Source organism: Lingula anatina, chromosome 4, assembly GCF_051362555.1.
Source record: "Lingula anatina isolate TDL-2025a chromosome 4, LinAna3.0, whole genome shotgun sequence".
Classification (NCBI taxonomy): Eukaryota; Metazoa; Brachiopoda; class Lingulata; order Lingulida; family Lingulidae; genus Lingula; species Lingula anatina.
In genome coordinates, this window is record NC_141770.1 from 14,813,707 (window position 1) to 14,825,473 (window position 11,767).

Consider the following 11,767-nt stretch of genomic DNA (forward strand, 5'->3'; position numbering starts at 1 on the left):
AAACAAATGGACCCACCCATGTTCCAAATAGAGTACTTAAAATCCAGAGCATATCAATGCTACTACTTTCACTTCTGTATCTATAAGATCAAACTGAAAAACGTTCTCAAAAAGCGTATTTATTCAGGCAAAAATGATTGTCGTTCACAAATGTCACAGTTACAAATGATAAAATAAAATTTTCTTTTACAGTGTTCATCATAACAACGAATAATACAGTATTAAATTATAATAAATAATCGTACTTTCAACTTGTGATCTGATAAATTGCAACTTTACCTTTAAATTAGAAAGTTGTGATATGTTAGCACTTTTCATATTATAGTATAGCTTTTTATTATGAAACATAACATAACCGACTGGTCAAGTGGAATCAAATTAAAATTTTATCAAAAAATCATATTTTATTATTCATATTGATCAATCCTTATGGTATAATTTGATAATTAAAACAAGGCAGCAAAGCTGTCAAATGTACAGACAAAAAGCAGAAAATAACGCACAAAATAGGATACTGTCAATTCTGATACAATAATACATTATGCTTAACCCCATAGTCAACATCAAATTTTAATTATGCACAACTGATAATACTGATGAAAATAAAAGCATAAGGCTTCAGGCCCAAGAGAGTTCAAGTTCACAGAAAATGCCAGAATGAGAAAAATGAAAATTTCACAAAAAAAAAAAAAAAAAAAAAAAAAAAAAAAAAAAAAAAAAAAAAAATGTATGTCACTCCTAAGAATCATTCTTGTAGGTTAAAAAAAAAATAAGTAACACAGTTTTCTTTTTGTTTTACTTTTGTGGTGACAGTGCACGAAGTAGGTTTTTTGTCAATTTTGATGCAATATTACATAATGATTAACTGTATAATTACCACCAATTTCTAATTCTCTACTATTAATAACATGGACATTTTGTAAATTTGCTGATTACTGGGCTCATGCCCGTGGAAATTGTAAGTCCCCCATTGAAAATGCCAAAATGTGAAAGATTAAAAATTCACAAAAATGTACAACAGAAAAAGAAGCCAATTTGACTGCTTTTCCAACTCAGGCTGCCTTTTAGACCTATGTTTCTTTCCTGTAAGTTTAAGAAAAGTAAGTGATATGGTTTTTATTTAATGGTCACTATGGAGGCAGTGCACAAAATAGTGTTTTCTTCAATTTTGATGCAACATTACATTGTGTTTAAGAGCATAATGACAATCAATTTTTAATCATAAAATAAGAAATACATGGATGTTCAGAAAATGTGACAAGCAAAAGTCTTCAGGGCCATGGAAGTTCACAGTCACACCTTGAAAATGCCAAAATGTAAACAAGAGATATCTGTACTGAAATGGTTTTATTTCCATTTTCAACACCTTTTTTGCATAAAACAATATAATCAATTTACTGTTTGCAATTTACTGTTTTTATATGATCAACTAAGAAAATTGTTGACATAGGAAATATATCAATAGAACAATTTTAAATGTCCAATTTGCTCCATTCTGAGATTCTGAATATAGTGAATGATTGAATCTGGAAAACTGCAATGCTATGTCTTTCCATTTTTGACACTTTATTACACAATATATAATAACAGGTTTACCATCATTTTAACTAACAATATTGTTAAGATGCAGAGAATGTTTTAAGAACACTTTCACATATCTAATTGGCTCAATAATGAGACTGTTAACATGCCTAAGAATCAAATCTGATGAAAAACTTTATCAAAACTTAATCGATCAGGCTGATTTTCAAACTCAACCTGTATTTTAGTAAGATTGATCACTCCAGTAATTTTCAAGACAATAGGCCTATCAGTTTCCCCTAAAATGTGTTATTAGTGTTGCATATATGCTGAAAATAAAACGAAAAAACATGCTGATTTTCAAACTCGACCTGCGTTTCATGAATGTTTATCAGTTCTGTAAGTTTAAAGCCAAAAGGTAAAACGGTTTTCCACTTATCGGGTTATCGGTGAAGTGCACGGCGACAGCGACGACAGACGCAGGTGACGGCTATATGTATAGACACATCTGTGTCTGTACATAATGACTGATGCCTGATTTTAAGGAAAATGAAACACGATCAATCTTAGTGCGCCATTTCAGTATGCAGAAAATTTAATATAAAGCTATCATTTTGAAAACCATGAAAGATTGTCAACATGTAACTTTCGCATGTGCCAGTCCGTGTCCTGTTCCAACATACGGAAGACTAGGGCAGCTTCTATCAGTCGTTTGCGCATTTTGCAGTATCTTGGCAAAGGGAATGGCAGTGTTCTGAAATATGAAACTATCACAGGTTAATGGCATAATTAAATATCGCCATGTCATTTAAACTTAGTTTAGGTAAAACGGTAATGGAATAGGCATGCAGTTCAAGATCCAAAATTCTCCGATATTTCACAAATTTCAATAGATGTTGTACAGCCATTTCTATTACACTACGAGAATGACACGGAAAACACGACCAATATTATTGGAAAGCTTTCTCAAAGTAAAGGTTAAATGAATACGAATAATTCCGTCAAGGAACTGAATATATAACTGAACAGAGTAAAGGGTTTATAGAAGGCAAATGACAATGCATAACTTAGTTTTCTCGTGAACAATTAACAGATCTAATCATGTTTGTAAGATTTCTGGAAGTTTGCCAATCGATATTTTTAATCTTTGCTTTCTTTGCACTAAATCCGAAAACAAATATACAGTATGTAATTGGGGTGAAAATTTACATTTGCAAAGCATAGGAATCAGGAGCGACTTAAAGACATGGTTTACAAGATTATCCAAGTCTTAGCCAAATTCAGAATAATACACAAACAAAACTGAAAAGAGTACTCTTGGCTTTTCATATTCACTTAAAATTTACTCTGGTTCTCGGTTTTCAGTGATGACACTAAGCACAAATAACACAGCATGGGAATACAGGACTGATATCTAACCAAGCCTGTCTTTCTCAATCACTCTTTGCTCCCCAAAATAAATCAAAATATATTAGAATACAAAACAATTTTAATTAGAACGCTCCTCTGCACGTTTTAGGCATTTTTTTTACTTTAAAATCAAAACGTACAATTAGGTTGAATATCGAAATTAGCGATTAGAGGAACAAAATATTTTGTAACAACATTTTTAGATGATAATTCCGTAACTTTCTTAAATAAGTGACCAAACGGTAATAATGGACTTTAGTATAACAGGTCATTTAATAAACCCTATAATCTGATATTTAAAAAATCCATAGATTTTTTAAAAATAATGAATTGTTCACTATCTTTTTGAGCAAAATTGACAAAAGTTGAAGGTCTAAAATTTCATTTAATCCTTTCAGATCACTCATTACCTCTCGAAAATGGGGTTTTGCGACAGCTCAAGTGATTTTCAAAATATGGAATGCAAATTAATGTCAGTCCTACAAAAAAATCTTAATGGACAAATGATATCTAAATGCCATTTCCGTATTTGTTTTTCGACACTACTGTTTTTTAATAGAAGTCATAAACGGCATATTAATGATCCCAATCCTGGGAAGTTTTTGTACCCAACTATAGGAATTGTTTTCTTATCTTATGTACAACAAACATTTCCATCCTACTACTGCAATATTAAATTAATTTTTATTTCGGGTGGCAATCTTTACCCCACCCCATGGTTTAACTTTGTTTCAGAAAACAGATGTTTGAGCCCCACCTAACACTGAAAACATGGAGAACCAGAGGAAGTTTATTCACAACCACAGTGCCAGATTCATAATTGTGAAAAATCGTTACAGTAAATGTAGACAATTCGGCAGTAACGTGGGTACATTTTGCCGCTATATATTGTTGGGATTTCTAAGGAGTTGTGCGTTTTATTAACAGTGTTAATTGTAGATTTACATTTCTTCCTCTTTTTCGGCTGAGCACACGATAAGTGTAATAAAAAATGGCCTATATGCATTTTACGAAACGGGGTTACCAGAAATCAACATCATTTAGAATGAATAAGAGTATACCTTCAAGTATATGATAATTCTAAAACAATCACTTTATCATTTTTATACAGGCATAAGCACTGTTGAATAAGAAATTCAAATCTAACGTTTCTGGTTCGAAAAAGAACAGGTATTAAACCCGACACAACAGTATACATAAATAACCCTCATAACACCATGATCAGATAGAGCACTGTACTATAACACAGTAATATTATAATTACCAAAAAAGAGCAAACCAGCGACATGCAGGGTTGACGCGTAGTACAGAGGTAATTACTGGCAGAAGTTTCATAAATAAAAAAGCTCATTTTATTCGACTTTAAATTTGATATACGTTATGGAGCAGAATGCTACAACAAAAAGCAAGCATAAAATTCCTTACTATTGTCGTCACTGCAAATTAACGAGCAGACAAACGTTGACAGGGGAATCAATCTTGGCATGGGTATGGGGCTGCATGTGTCGAACACGAAACGTATCTCTGAGTAGGACGCTTCTTGTTTTCACTGGAAATAAAGGATATGATTCCCATTCATGAACCAATATCTAAACATCTGATGAAGCAGCACATGTTCATTGCAGCTACATGTATTCATGTCAGTATCCTTTGCGTTATAATTAACAAATCGCAATTAAAATTATACAAATATATATTCATATTGAACCCTCATGGAAAGCTAATGGTATCAATAACAAAAGGGTGCCCAAAAGACCATGAGGGAAAGCTAAGAGAAAGTATACTTCACGTCAGTTAGATGTCCACATAGTCATTATGCCTAGAGTGCACCATATCGGGAAAATATCGTCAATGTAAAACATGGGAATGGGGCTGCATGTGTCGAACACGAAACGTGTCTCTGAGTAGGACGCTTCTGGTATCTTCGTAAACGGTACTTAGAGTCACTGGAAATAAAGGATATAATTCCCATTCATGAACCAATATCTAAACATCTGATGAAGAAGCACATGTTCATTGCAGCTACATGTATTCATGTCAGTATCCTTTGCGTTATAATTAACAAATCGCAATTAAAATTATACAAATATATATTCATATTGAACCCTCATGGAAAGCTAATGGTATCAATAACAAAAGGGTGCCCAAAAGACCATGAGGGAAAGCTAAGAGAAAGTATACTTCACGTCAGTTAGATGTCCACATAGTCATTATGCCTAGAGTGCACCATATCGGGAAAATATCGTCAATGTAAAACATGGGTATGGGGCTGCATGTGTCGAACACGAAACGTGTCTCTGAGTAGGACGCTTCTGGTATCTTCGTAAACGGTACTTAGAGTCACTGGAAATAAAGGATATAATTCCCATTCATGAACCAATATCTAAACATCTGATGAAGAAGCACATGTTCATTGCAACTACATGTATTCATGTCAGTATCCTTTGCGTTATAATTAACAAATCGCAATTAAAATTATACAAATATATATTCATATTGAACCCTCATGGAAAGCTAATGGTATCAAAAACAAAAGGGTGCCCAAAAGACCATGAGGGAAAGCTAAGAGAAAGTATACTTTACGTCAGTTAGATGTCCACATAGCCATTATGCCTAGAGTGCACCATATCGGGAAAATGTCGTCAATGCATAACAAAGAAATGCTACAATTCATTTTCTATCATCAGTAGGGAACTTACGATATAGTGCAGCCGGTTTCAATGCAAACTTTTCGGCCTACATGTGGCAGTAGCAGTAATATGGCATTTCCTTCCTCTCCATCTTCTACTGACCTCGGTCTTATCTGAACGCCTATCACCAAAATGGTCACCTGATTTACATAATAATGAAGAGGTCATCTACTTTCCGTCCGGATGCTTCGTTTTGAATTATAGTCTAGTATGGTTGATGAGCAGGCAGAAGAGTCTCCATCTCGAAAAGGAGGATTGGGGTTTGATAAAGTCATAATGATACACAAAGACAACAAAAATAAATAGATAAAAATAAAAACGCATTTTAAAAGTCAACATAGTTTATATTGCGTATCTGGGCATATAAATCAGCTTTCATAGGTCGAATGAACGAACTGGGGTGGGATTGTGATAGATAAGACAGGATTTTCATTCAATCTTACGGTACAGCGTAACCGTTAGGTTATTGATATTTCTTTCTTTCTTTCTCTCTCTCTTTCTTTCTTTCTACTTCTTCAAACAACGATGGACACTTTTAAAGGAAAACCTTTTAGTTACATGTTTATTGAATTGTCTTGTATGTTACACTCATTGGTAAACTCTACAGAATTGATTTTTTAACTGCAGGAAACAAACATATAAAAACTGAGTAAAATACCTGGTCAGTCGCCTAACCCTCCGTCCACTCCTGTTTCCCTCCTCAAAAACGATTCTGGCTTCTCAGAATCGTTTTTCTAAAAACGACACTTGTTTCTGGTTTCCCCCTTCTCACCCTCATACCCTGGTACACAATAATATTCACAGTCATGTCATGTATTTGTAGTACTTTTAGTTTGATAATTACCCACGCTATCACAGTGATCTGCTAAAGGCATTTCACATCCAATAGGGAAATAGTAGTGACAGCTCAATAATTATAAATTCGGGCAAGAATGTAATAAAGCAGTAAAATACTCTATAAATAGTGTCAAAAGGAACACCACGCTGGCTAGTACTATCAGTTAATATACTTAAGAACATATACGCCAATATCGGCAATATCACATGTAAACTCAGTGGTCACCACCAAAATATCACAGTTTGTAACCCAAGATGACAGGGTCGTTGTCAAAAGGGCAAAGGTTTAAATGCACAAAAAATGTAATAATACGACCATGGTTTAAAAGCTGCATATGTGTTTAAAAACTGGCGCTTGTGTTTTAATTATAAGAAACTTATGTCATATTCGTACGCATTTACTCTCTTTAAAAATAAATGTCACAACGTTTAAGCAACGGTGTATTTGAGTAAGCCCGTGAAGGAAGAATCCGTTTTCTTGTAAACGCTGACATCTCCTTTGACGCCAGCTGTCTGAAGAGTTCCCTCCCAGATGTCGTCTGCCCCCTTTTCCAGATGGTTCCAATTATTCCCTGCAACCACGGCGACGTCTTCCGTGTTTGGAACACGGATTCTGAACTTTACTTCAGAATCTGCAGGTAATTGACCTGTCATTGGCTCGAGGAGTTGACATTCATTGAACGCTGTGTAGGTATCTGGAAATGTCGCTGGCGTTGTAGGCGTGACATTGCTATCAATCAGAAAATCGCCGACATGCTCGTAAGAGGCACCTCCCTGGTCGTCGGCTGGTTTGGCAAAAAGAGTGAACTTATAGTACTCTGCAGCAGGAACCGCTGCAAGATACGCAAAGCCGTCTTCGGTTTCGGTTCTCATTCCACCGTTACCCACTACCGAATTTTCAGCCGACTTCACAGAAAACGTAGTTAACAGGGGCACGTTCTTATTGGATTTAAACTCCAGTTTTGCAATGCCCGAGTTGTCTGGTGTTACGATTGGCTTGGTTCCTTTAAATGTCAATCCCATGTTTATCCCCTTGGCGGTGAGACCCCAAACAAAACTTGTTGGGAAAGGCCCTTTGGTGTTAGCCACAACGGATGTGCATCTCAAAAGGAATTCTCCCATCCAACCGTATTGGCCATCCTCGTCCACCTCTTTGGCAAACAAAGTCAATTTATAATCTCCGGGAGAGGGTGGGTTTATCAAGACCGTTGCGTGTTTAAAGTCCTCCTGGTCCATGTAACAACACGTGAACTGTTTATAGTCCTGTCCAGAGGCTTTATCAACGAGAGTACACATGAGGGCCAGAGCCCTGTCGGCCTTGAAACAAAATTCAATGGGACCCTCAAACTCCACGACAGCATTGTGGTGTGACATGCTCGCGGGGTCAATGCCAAGGTCAAAGAATGACGGTTTCAGCATTGGAGATTCTTGAAATTGTGTCAAGGTCCATGGAGAAGCAAGTAGCTGCCAGTCGTCGCTGTTGCTTCTGGTCTTCTCGTGTGGGAAATGGCTGTATACAAATGCCTCCGGATCCGTTAGGAAGTAAAACTCTTGGAACTTGAACTGTACAGAAAAAAAGGGTCTTTGATAATTTCATGAAAGAGTTGTACTTCAGTCTGTTGGGATTAAGGTTTAAATGAGGGAATTAGTCAATATTGTCCCCTGTATTTAAGGTTCTAATAAAACCGCTTTTACGATAGGAATTAAATATGAACAGTTATTATGTATCTATCAAATAAAGCATGGTAACTTATAGAGGTATATAAAACACATATTTATATATATGTAGAAGTAAACTAGTTTTTGACGCCACCGGCTTGCGTAAGTTATTTAAAAAAGTGCTGCGGTCCAGTGGGAGATCACCTGGATAGGTTGGCTCATAACAATGACGTCAAGAATCCTAGCTACTGTTTAGTTTAGCGTTTACCAACGTAAATTCACCGGGTCCTATTTCAAAATGAAATTTTACATTTCCTATTCGTTTTGATTATTTGGCTACTTTAAACCTACTGTAAACTGATAGTCCCCGCTGAGATTCCCCGTGGCCCAGGTACAGTCCACCAGACGCCAGGCGTTATCCAGATAGATGGCGTTCCAGGCGTGGTTGGTGTCTTTACCCTCGAGTTGGTCGTCTGGAGTACTGCCGAAACCCTTGGCGTATCCCGATATCACCTCGCAAGGGATATCTGCAATTCTATAAATATAAAACACACACATATGTATTTGTATATGTACCAGCATCTCTCTCTCTCTCTCTCTCTCTCTCTTTGTGTGTGTGTGTGTGTGTGTGTGTGTGAGTGTGAGTGTGAGTAAACAGGAGAGAGAGAGAGATAGAGAGGGGAGAGATAATGCTTGATAGCAAAGCTAAATGGATGGAGCTTTTGTATTATGGCGATTCAGGGTGCAATGGAAGTTAAAAAATACTATATACAGTCAGACATTTATCGCTAGTACATGTAAAATGAGGTAATATGGTCAAATTATGCAATAAGAGCTTTATTTGTTTGTTTTATTCGAAGAAATTTTGAATAAATGGTCAAAGTGAAAACATCAAGGTGATAATAAATATGCATTTTCACATATTTACAGTCAAGTACAAGATAAAAAAACTTGCTTACCTGCACATGGCCTGATACAACTTGGCATATCCAGTGCACACTGCACGTCTCCCCTTCAACGCGCCCTCGGCTGAACAATTTTCATCGCCTGAAACACCGTTTTTGAAACCCTCCCCGTCATACCTACGACAAGAAATTGAATTTCCAAGTTATTGACAAGTCTTCCCTCTTATTTATTTGCTAACATGTATCTGTTTGCCTTTAACACAGAACATTTTAATTGAACATTTTCTTTCCACTTTAATACCATTACTTAACTTTAAATCTGATGTAATCCTTTCAACTTCGTATTTCATTTGTAAAGTCTACGGAACATACTTTTGTGGATTTTATTCTCTAAATAAATACATTATTATCATTGTTTTGAATTCAAGGTGTGTCTCAATAAATCGATTTTCGTTTCTATTTGTTTTATTCATCAAGTGTGTTCTTACATCATGTTGACAGTATACCAAAGTCGTCTATATTTTTATTATCAAAATCAATTAGAGATATTTCGATTAGGTTCTAGCCCTATTCTACGAAACTCTTAATATAATTTTCAGCTCGCCAATTTCTCAACCTTTTTTCATTTCAAATTTGCATTGACTTTTTTTTTTATTTTAAATTTGTTTTGAATTTTTTTTTTATTTGGCCCTCCTGGGATTCCGTAGATTACAGTCTAATTAAAAATAAAATTTTCAGTTCACCCACTTACTGGATATTGTTGCTGATCCATCGGAACAAAACACGCGCCTTCTCCAAGTTGTTACAACACACCGGTGTCAAATACTGGACCAAGCTTTCCATGGAGTCAGCTGCTGACTCCGGTGCCTGATAAGAAGACATCATAAGACAAAAGTTAAACAAAATCCTACTGCAATGAATATCCGACACAAAAATGATGATAAATAGGCCTACAACAAGGAATTATATGGAAATCTCAAAAGTACAACGTTATTTAAATTTTTATAAATTGTGGTGGATGCAACAAGTGGATACATTTTTTAACCCGTGAGAGATTGTCAACTTTCGTAAGCATTATTTCTTGTGAATTCCACGCATATGTTTATCAACTATTGTTCACAACTTGGTCAGTCGTATATTGACCGGCAACTAATTATTTTCAATCATCCGTACTTTAAAAATTGATTCAACATATACTCACCTGTAGTGCATGTTGATCAATGGTATTGAATATGGTCAAATCTGGGATGTACTCTTTCTTCTTGGTGGCTGGTGGACAGGGTTCGGGCGGGGACCCGCTCTCGTTTGACGTCGAAATGTTCCCTACCGTCACCGGTAAAGATCCCACGTCATTTTTGACAACAGCCGTGTCAGAAGTGGTGGTCAGGGGTTGTTGTTGTTGTTGCTGTTGTTGTTGCTGTTGTTGTTGCTGCTGTTGTTGTTGTTGTTGCTGCTGCTGTTGTTGTTGTTGTTTTTGCTGATCTCGTCTTTGCTCTGCCTTTTGATAATGAGTGAGCTGTCGCCCAGCATTTTCATCGGCTGTGGTTTTAGACGCTCCACACCCCATTGCTGTGGTGCTACAACCCTACACTGAAAGAGAAAATCCCTCTGAGAAGCAATGTATTGACAAACCCTTATATACAGCATGTCTTGAAACCACTGTTCTTTATCTGCCCTCTCTCTCTCTCAACCCCCACCCCCCCCCCCCCCCACACACACACTCACCTACATATTGTACATGTACATCTACATGTAGATAAGGTTTACAAAATAAACCTATGATCGTCTGTACCACACAAAACAAATCCACACAACATACCTCGTAATTCTTATCAAATTGACGCTGTTGCCAGTCAGTTTATCTTAAAAACCAAGTATAAAAACTGCTGCAGATATAACCCACACCCCGTTATAACCACAGCAGATTTGACAGCCTGTGCTCAGGCCAAGTACTACTAAGACCCTGCTAATACGATAGCGCATGGAAACTGCTTACAACAAAGACTGGCCGTCACAATGCCCACAACCGATACGTTATTAGTAACCACAGGTTACATATGCTACGTTTGACCTGTACAATTGTTGTTGATATAATATCAAGAACGTGTAGCACGACCTAGAGACCGTGTAAACAGAGAGTCGGTGAACTCTCTGTTTCAGAAACCAGGGTCGTGTTTCTGAAATTAGGTGTCCTCATAATATTACCCCCCCCCCCCCCGACATGACACAGTCCGTGTTATTCAGAGTTCAGGGGGGGGGGGAGGGGGGGGGGGCTTTTGTTATAGAAGAGTAGGAGAGATTAACCAACCATTTTGGATAGCATTCGCACGCTATTTTAATATTAATATTAATTTTTAATATTTTATTTGTTAGTATTAAAATACTTACAAAATTTTGACTGACCCGGTACTTAAGGGGTATTTTACGTTATTTTACTGATTCATTTTGCCTTCAATATCAAGTACATTTTTCACAATGTCTGATGCATGCATAACCCAGGGTTTTTTTCCATCAAGGGCTCTAAAATAATTTGTACTCTTTAAACATCATGTTTATAGAGCACAAAATTATCTTAGTTTTATATGATAACAGTTAATAGCTTGAGAGGGCTATATTACTAGAACCAAAGTCGTATCTGATATGAGACAATTATTGAAAATGAAGATTTACAGTAGTCGTAGCACTGTCCAAGATTTTTGTTAATTTAAAACCAAACAGCGCTTTAAAGGTTGAGAAATTGGACTT

The 11,767-nt window shown here is 36.4% G+C and overlaps 1 protein-coding gene across 7 annotated transcripts; it reads right to left on the minus strand.

Moving 5' to 3' along the window:
* Positions 1–103: 103 nt before the first annotated feature.
* Positions 104–11,174, minus strand: LOC106156357 (kyphoscoliosis peptidase). 7 transcript variants are annotated; one of them, XM_087010949.1, is made up of 10 exons: positions 11,019–11,174; positions 10,224–10,612; positions 9,774–9,889; positions 9,077–9,199; positions 8,469–8,652; positions 5,631–8,021; positions 5,113–5,274; positions 4,721–4,877; positions 4,392–4,480; positions 104–2,275 (listed from the first exon to the last, which is right to left on the minus strand). In XM_087010949.1, the coding sequence occupies exons 2-6, from the start codon at positions 10,587–10,589 to the stop codon at positions 6,888–6,890; spliced, it is 1,923 nt and encodes a 640-aa protein (XP_086867075.1). In that variant the 5' UTR covers positions 10,590–10,612; positions 11,019–11,174; the 3' UTR covers positions 104–2,275; positions 4,392–4,480; positions 4,721–4,877; positions 5,113–5,274; positions 5,631–6,887. The 7 variants fall into 7 exon arrangements, with proteins under 7 accessions (XP_086867075.1, XP_086867077.1, XP_086867071.1 ...); XM_087010951.1 differs by lacking the exon at positions 11,019–11,174 and adding an exon at positions 10,842–11,012 and having other exon boundaries at positions 5,118–5,274; XM_087010945.1 differs by lacking the exon at positions 11,019–11,174 and adding an exon at positions 10,842–11,012.
* Between the last annotated feature and the right edge of the window lie 593 nt (positions 11,175–11,767).

Excerpts from the sequence above, each read along its gene's own strand:
- LOC106156357 (XM_087010949.1), bottom strand. The coding sequence starts at position 10,589 with ATGGGGTGTGGAGCGTCTAAAACCACAGCCGATGAAAATGCTGGGCGA. Across the intron at positions 9,200-9,773 it reads TGGATCAGCAACAATATCCA|GTATGACGGGGAGGGTTTCA; the intron begins GTAAGTGGGTGA and ends TTCTTGTCGTAG. Across the intron at positions 8,022-8,468 it reads GCGGGGACTATCAGTTTACA|TTCAAGTTCCAAGAGTTTTA; the intron begins GTAGGTTTAAAG and ends TTTTCTGTACAG.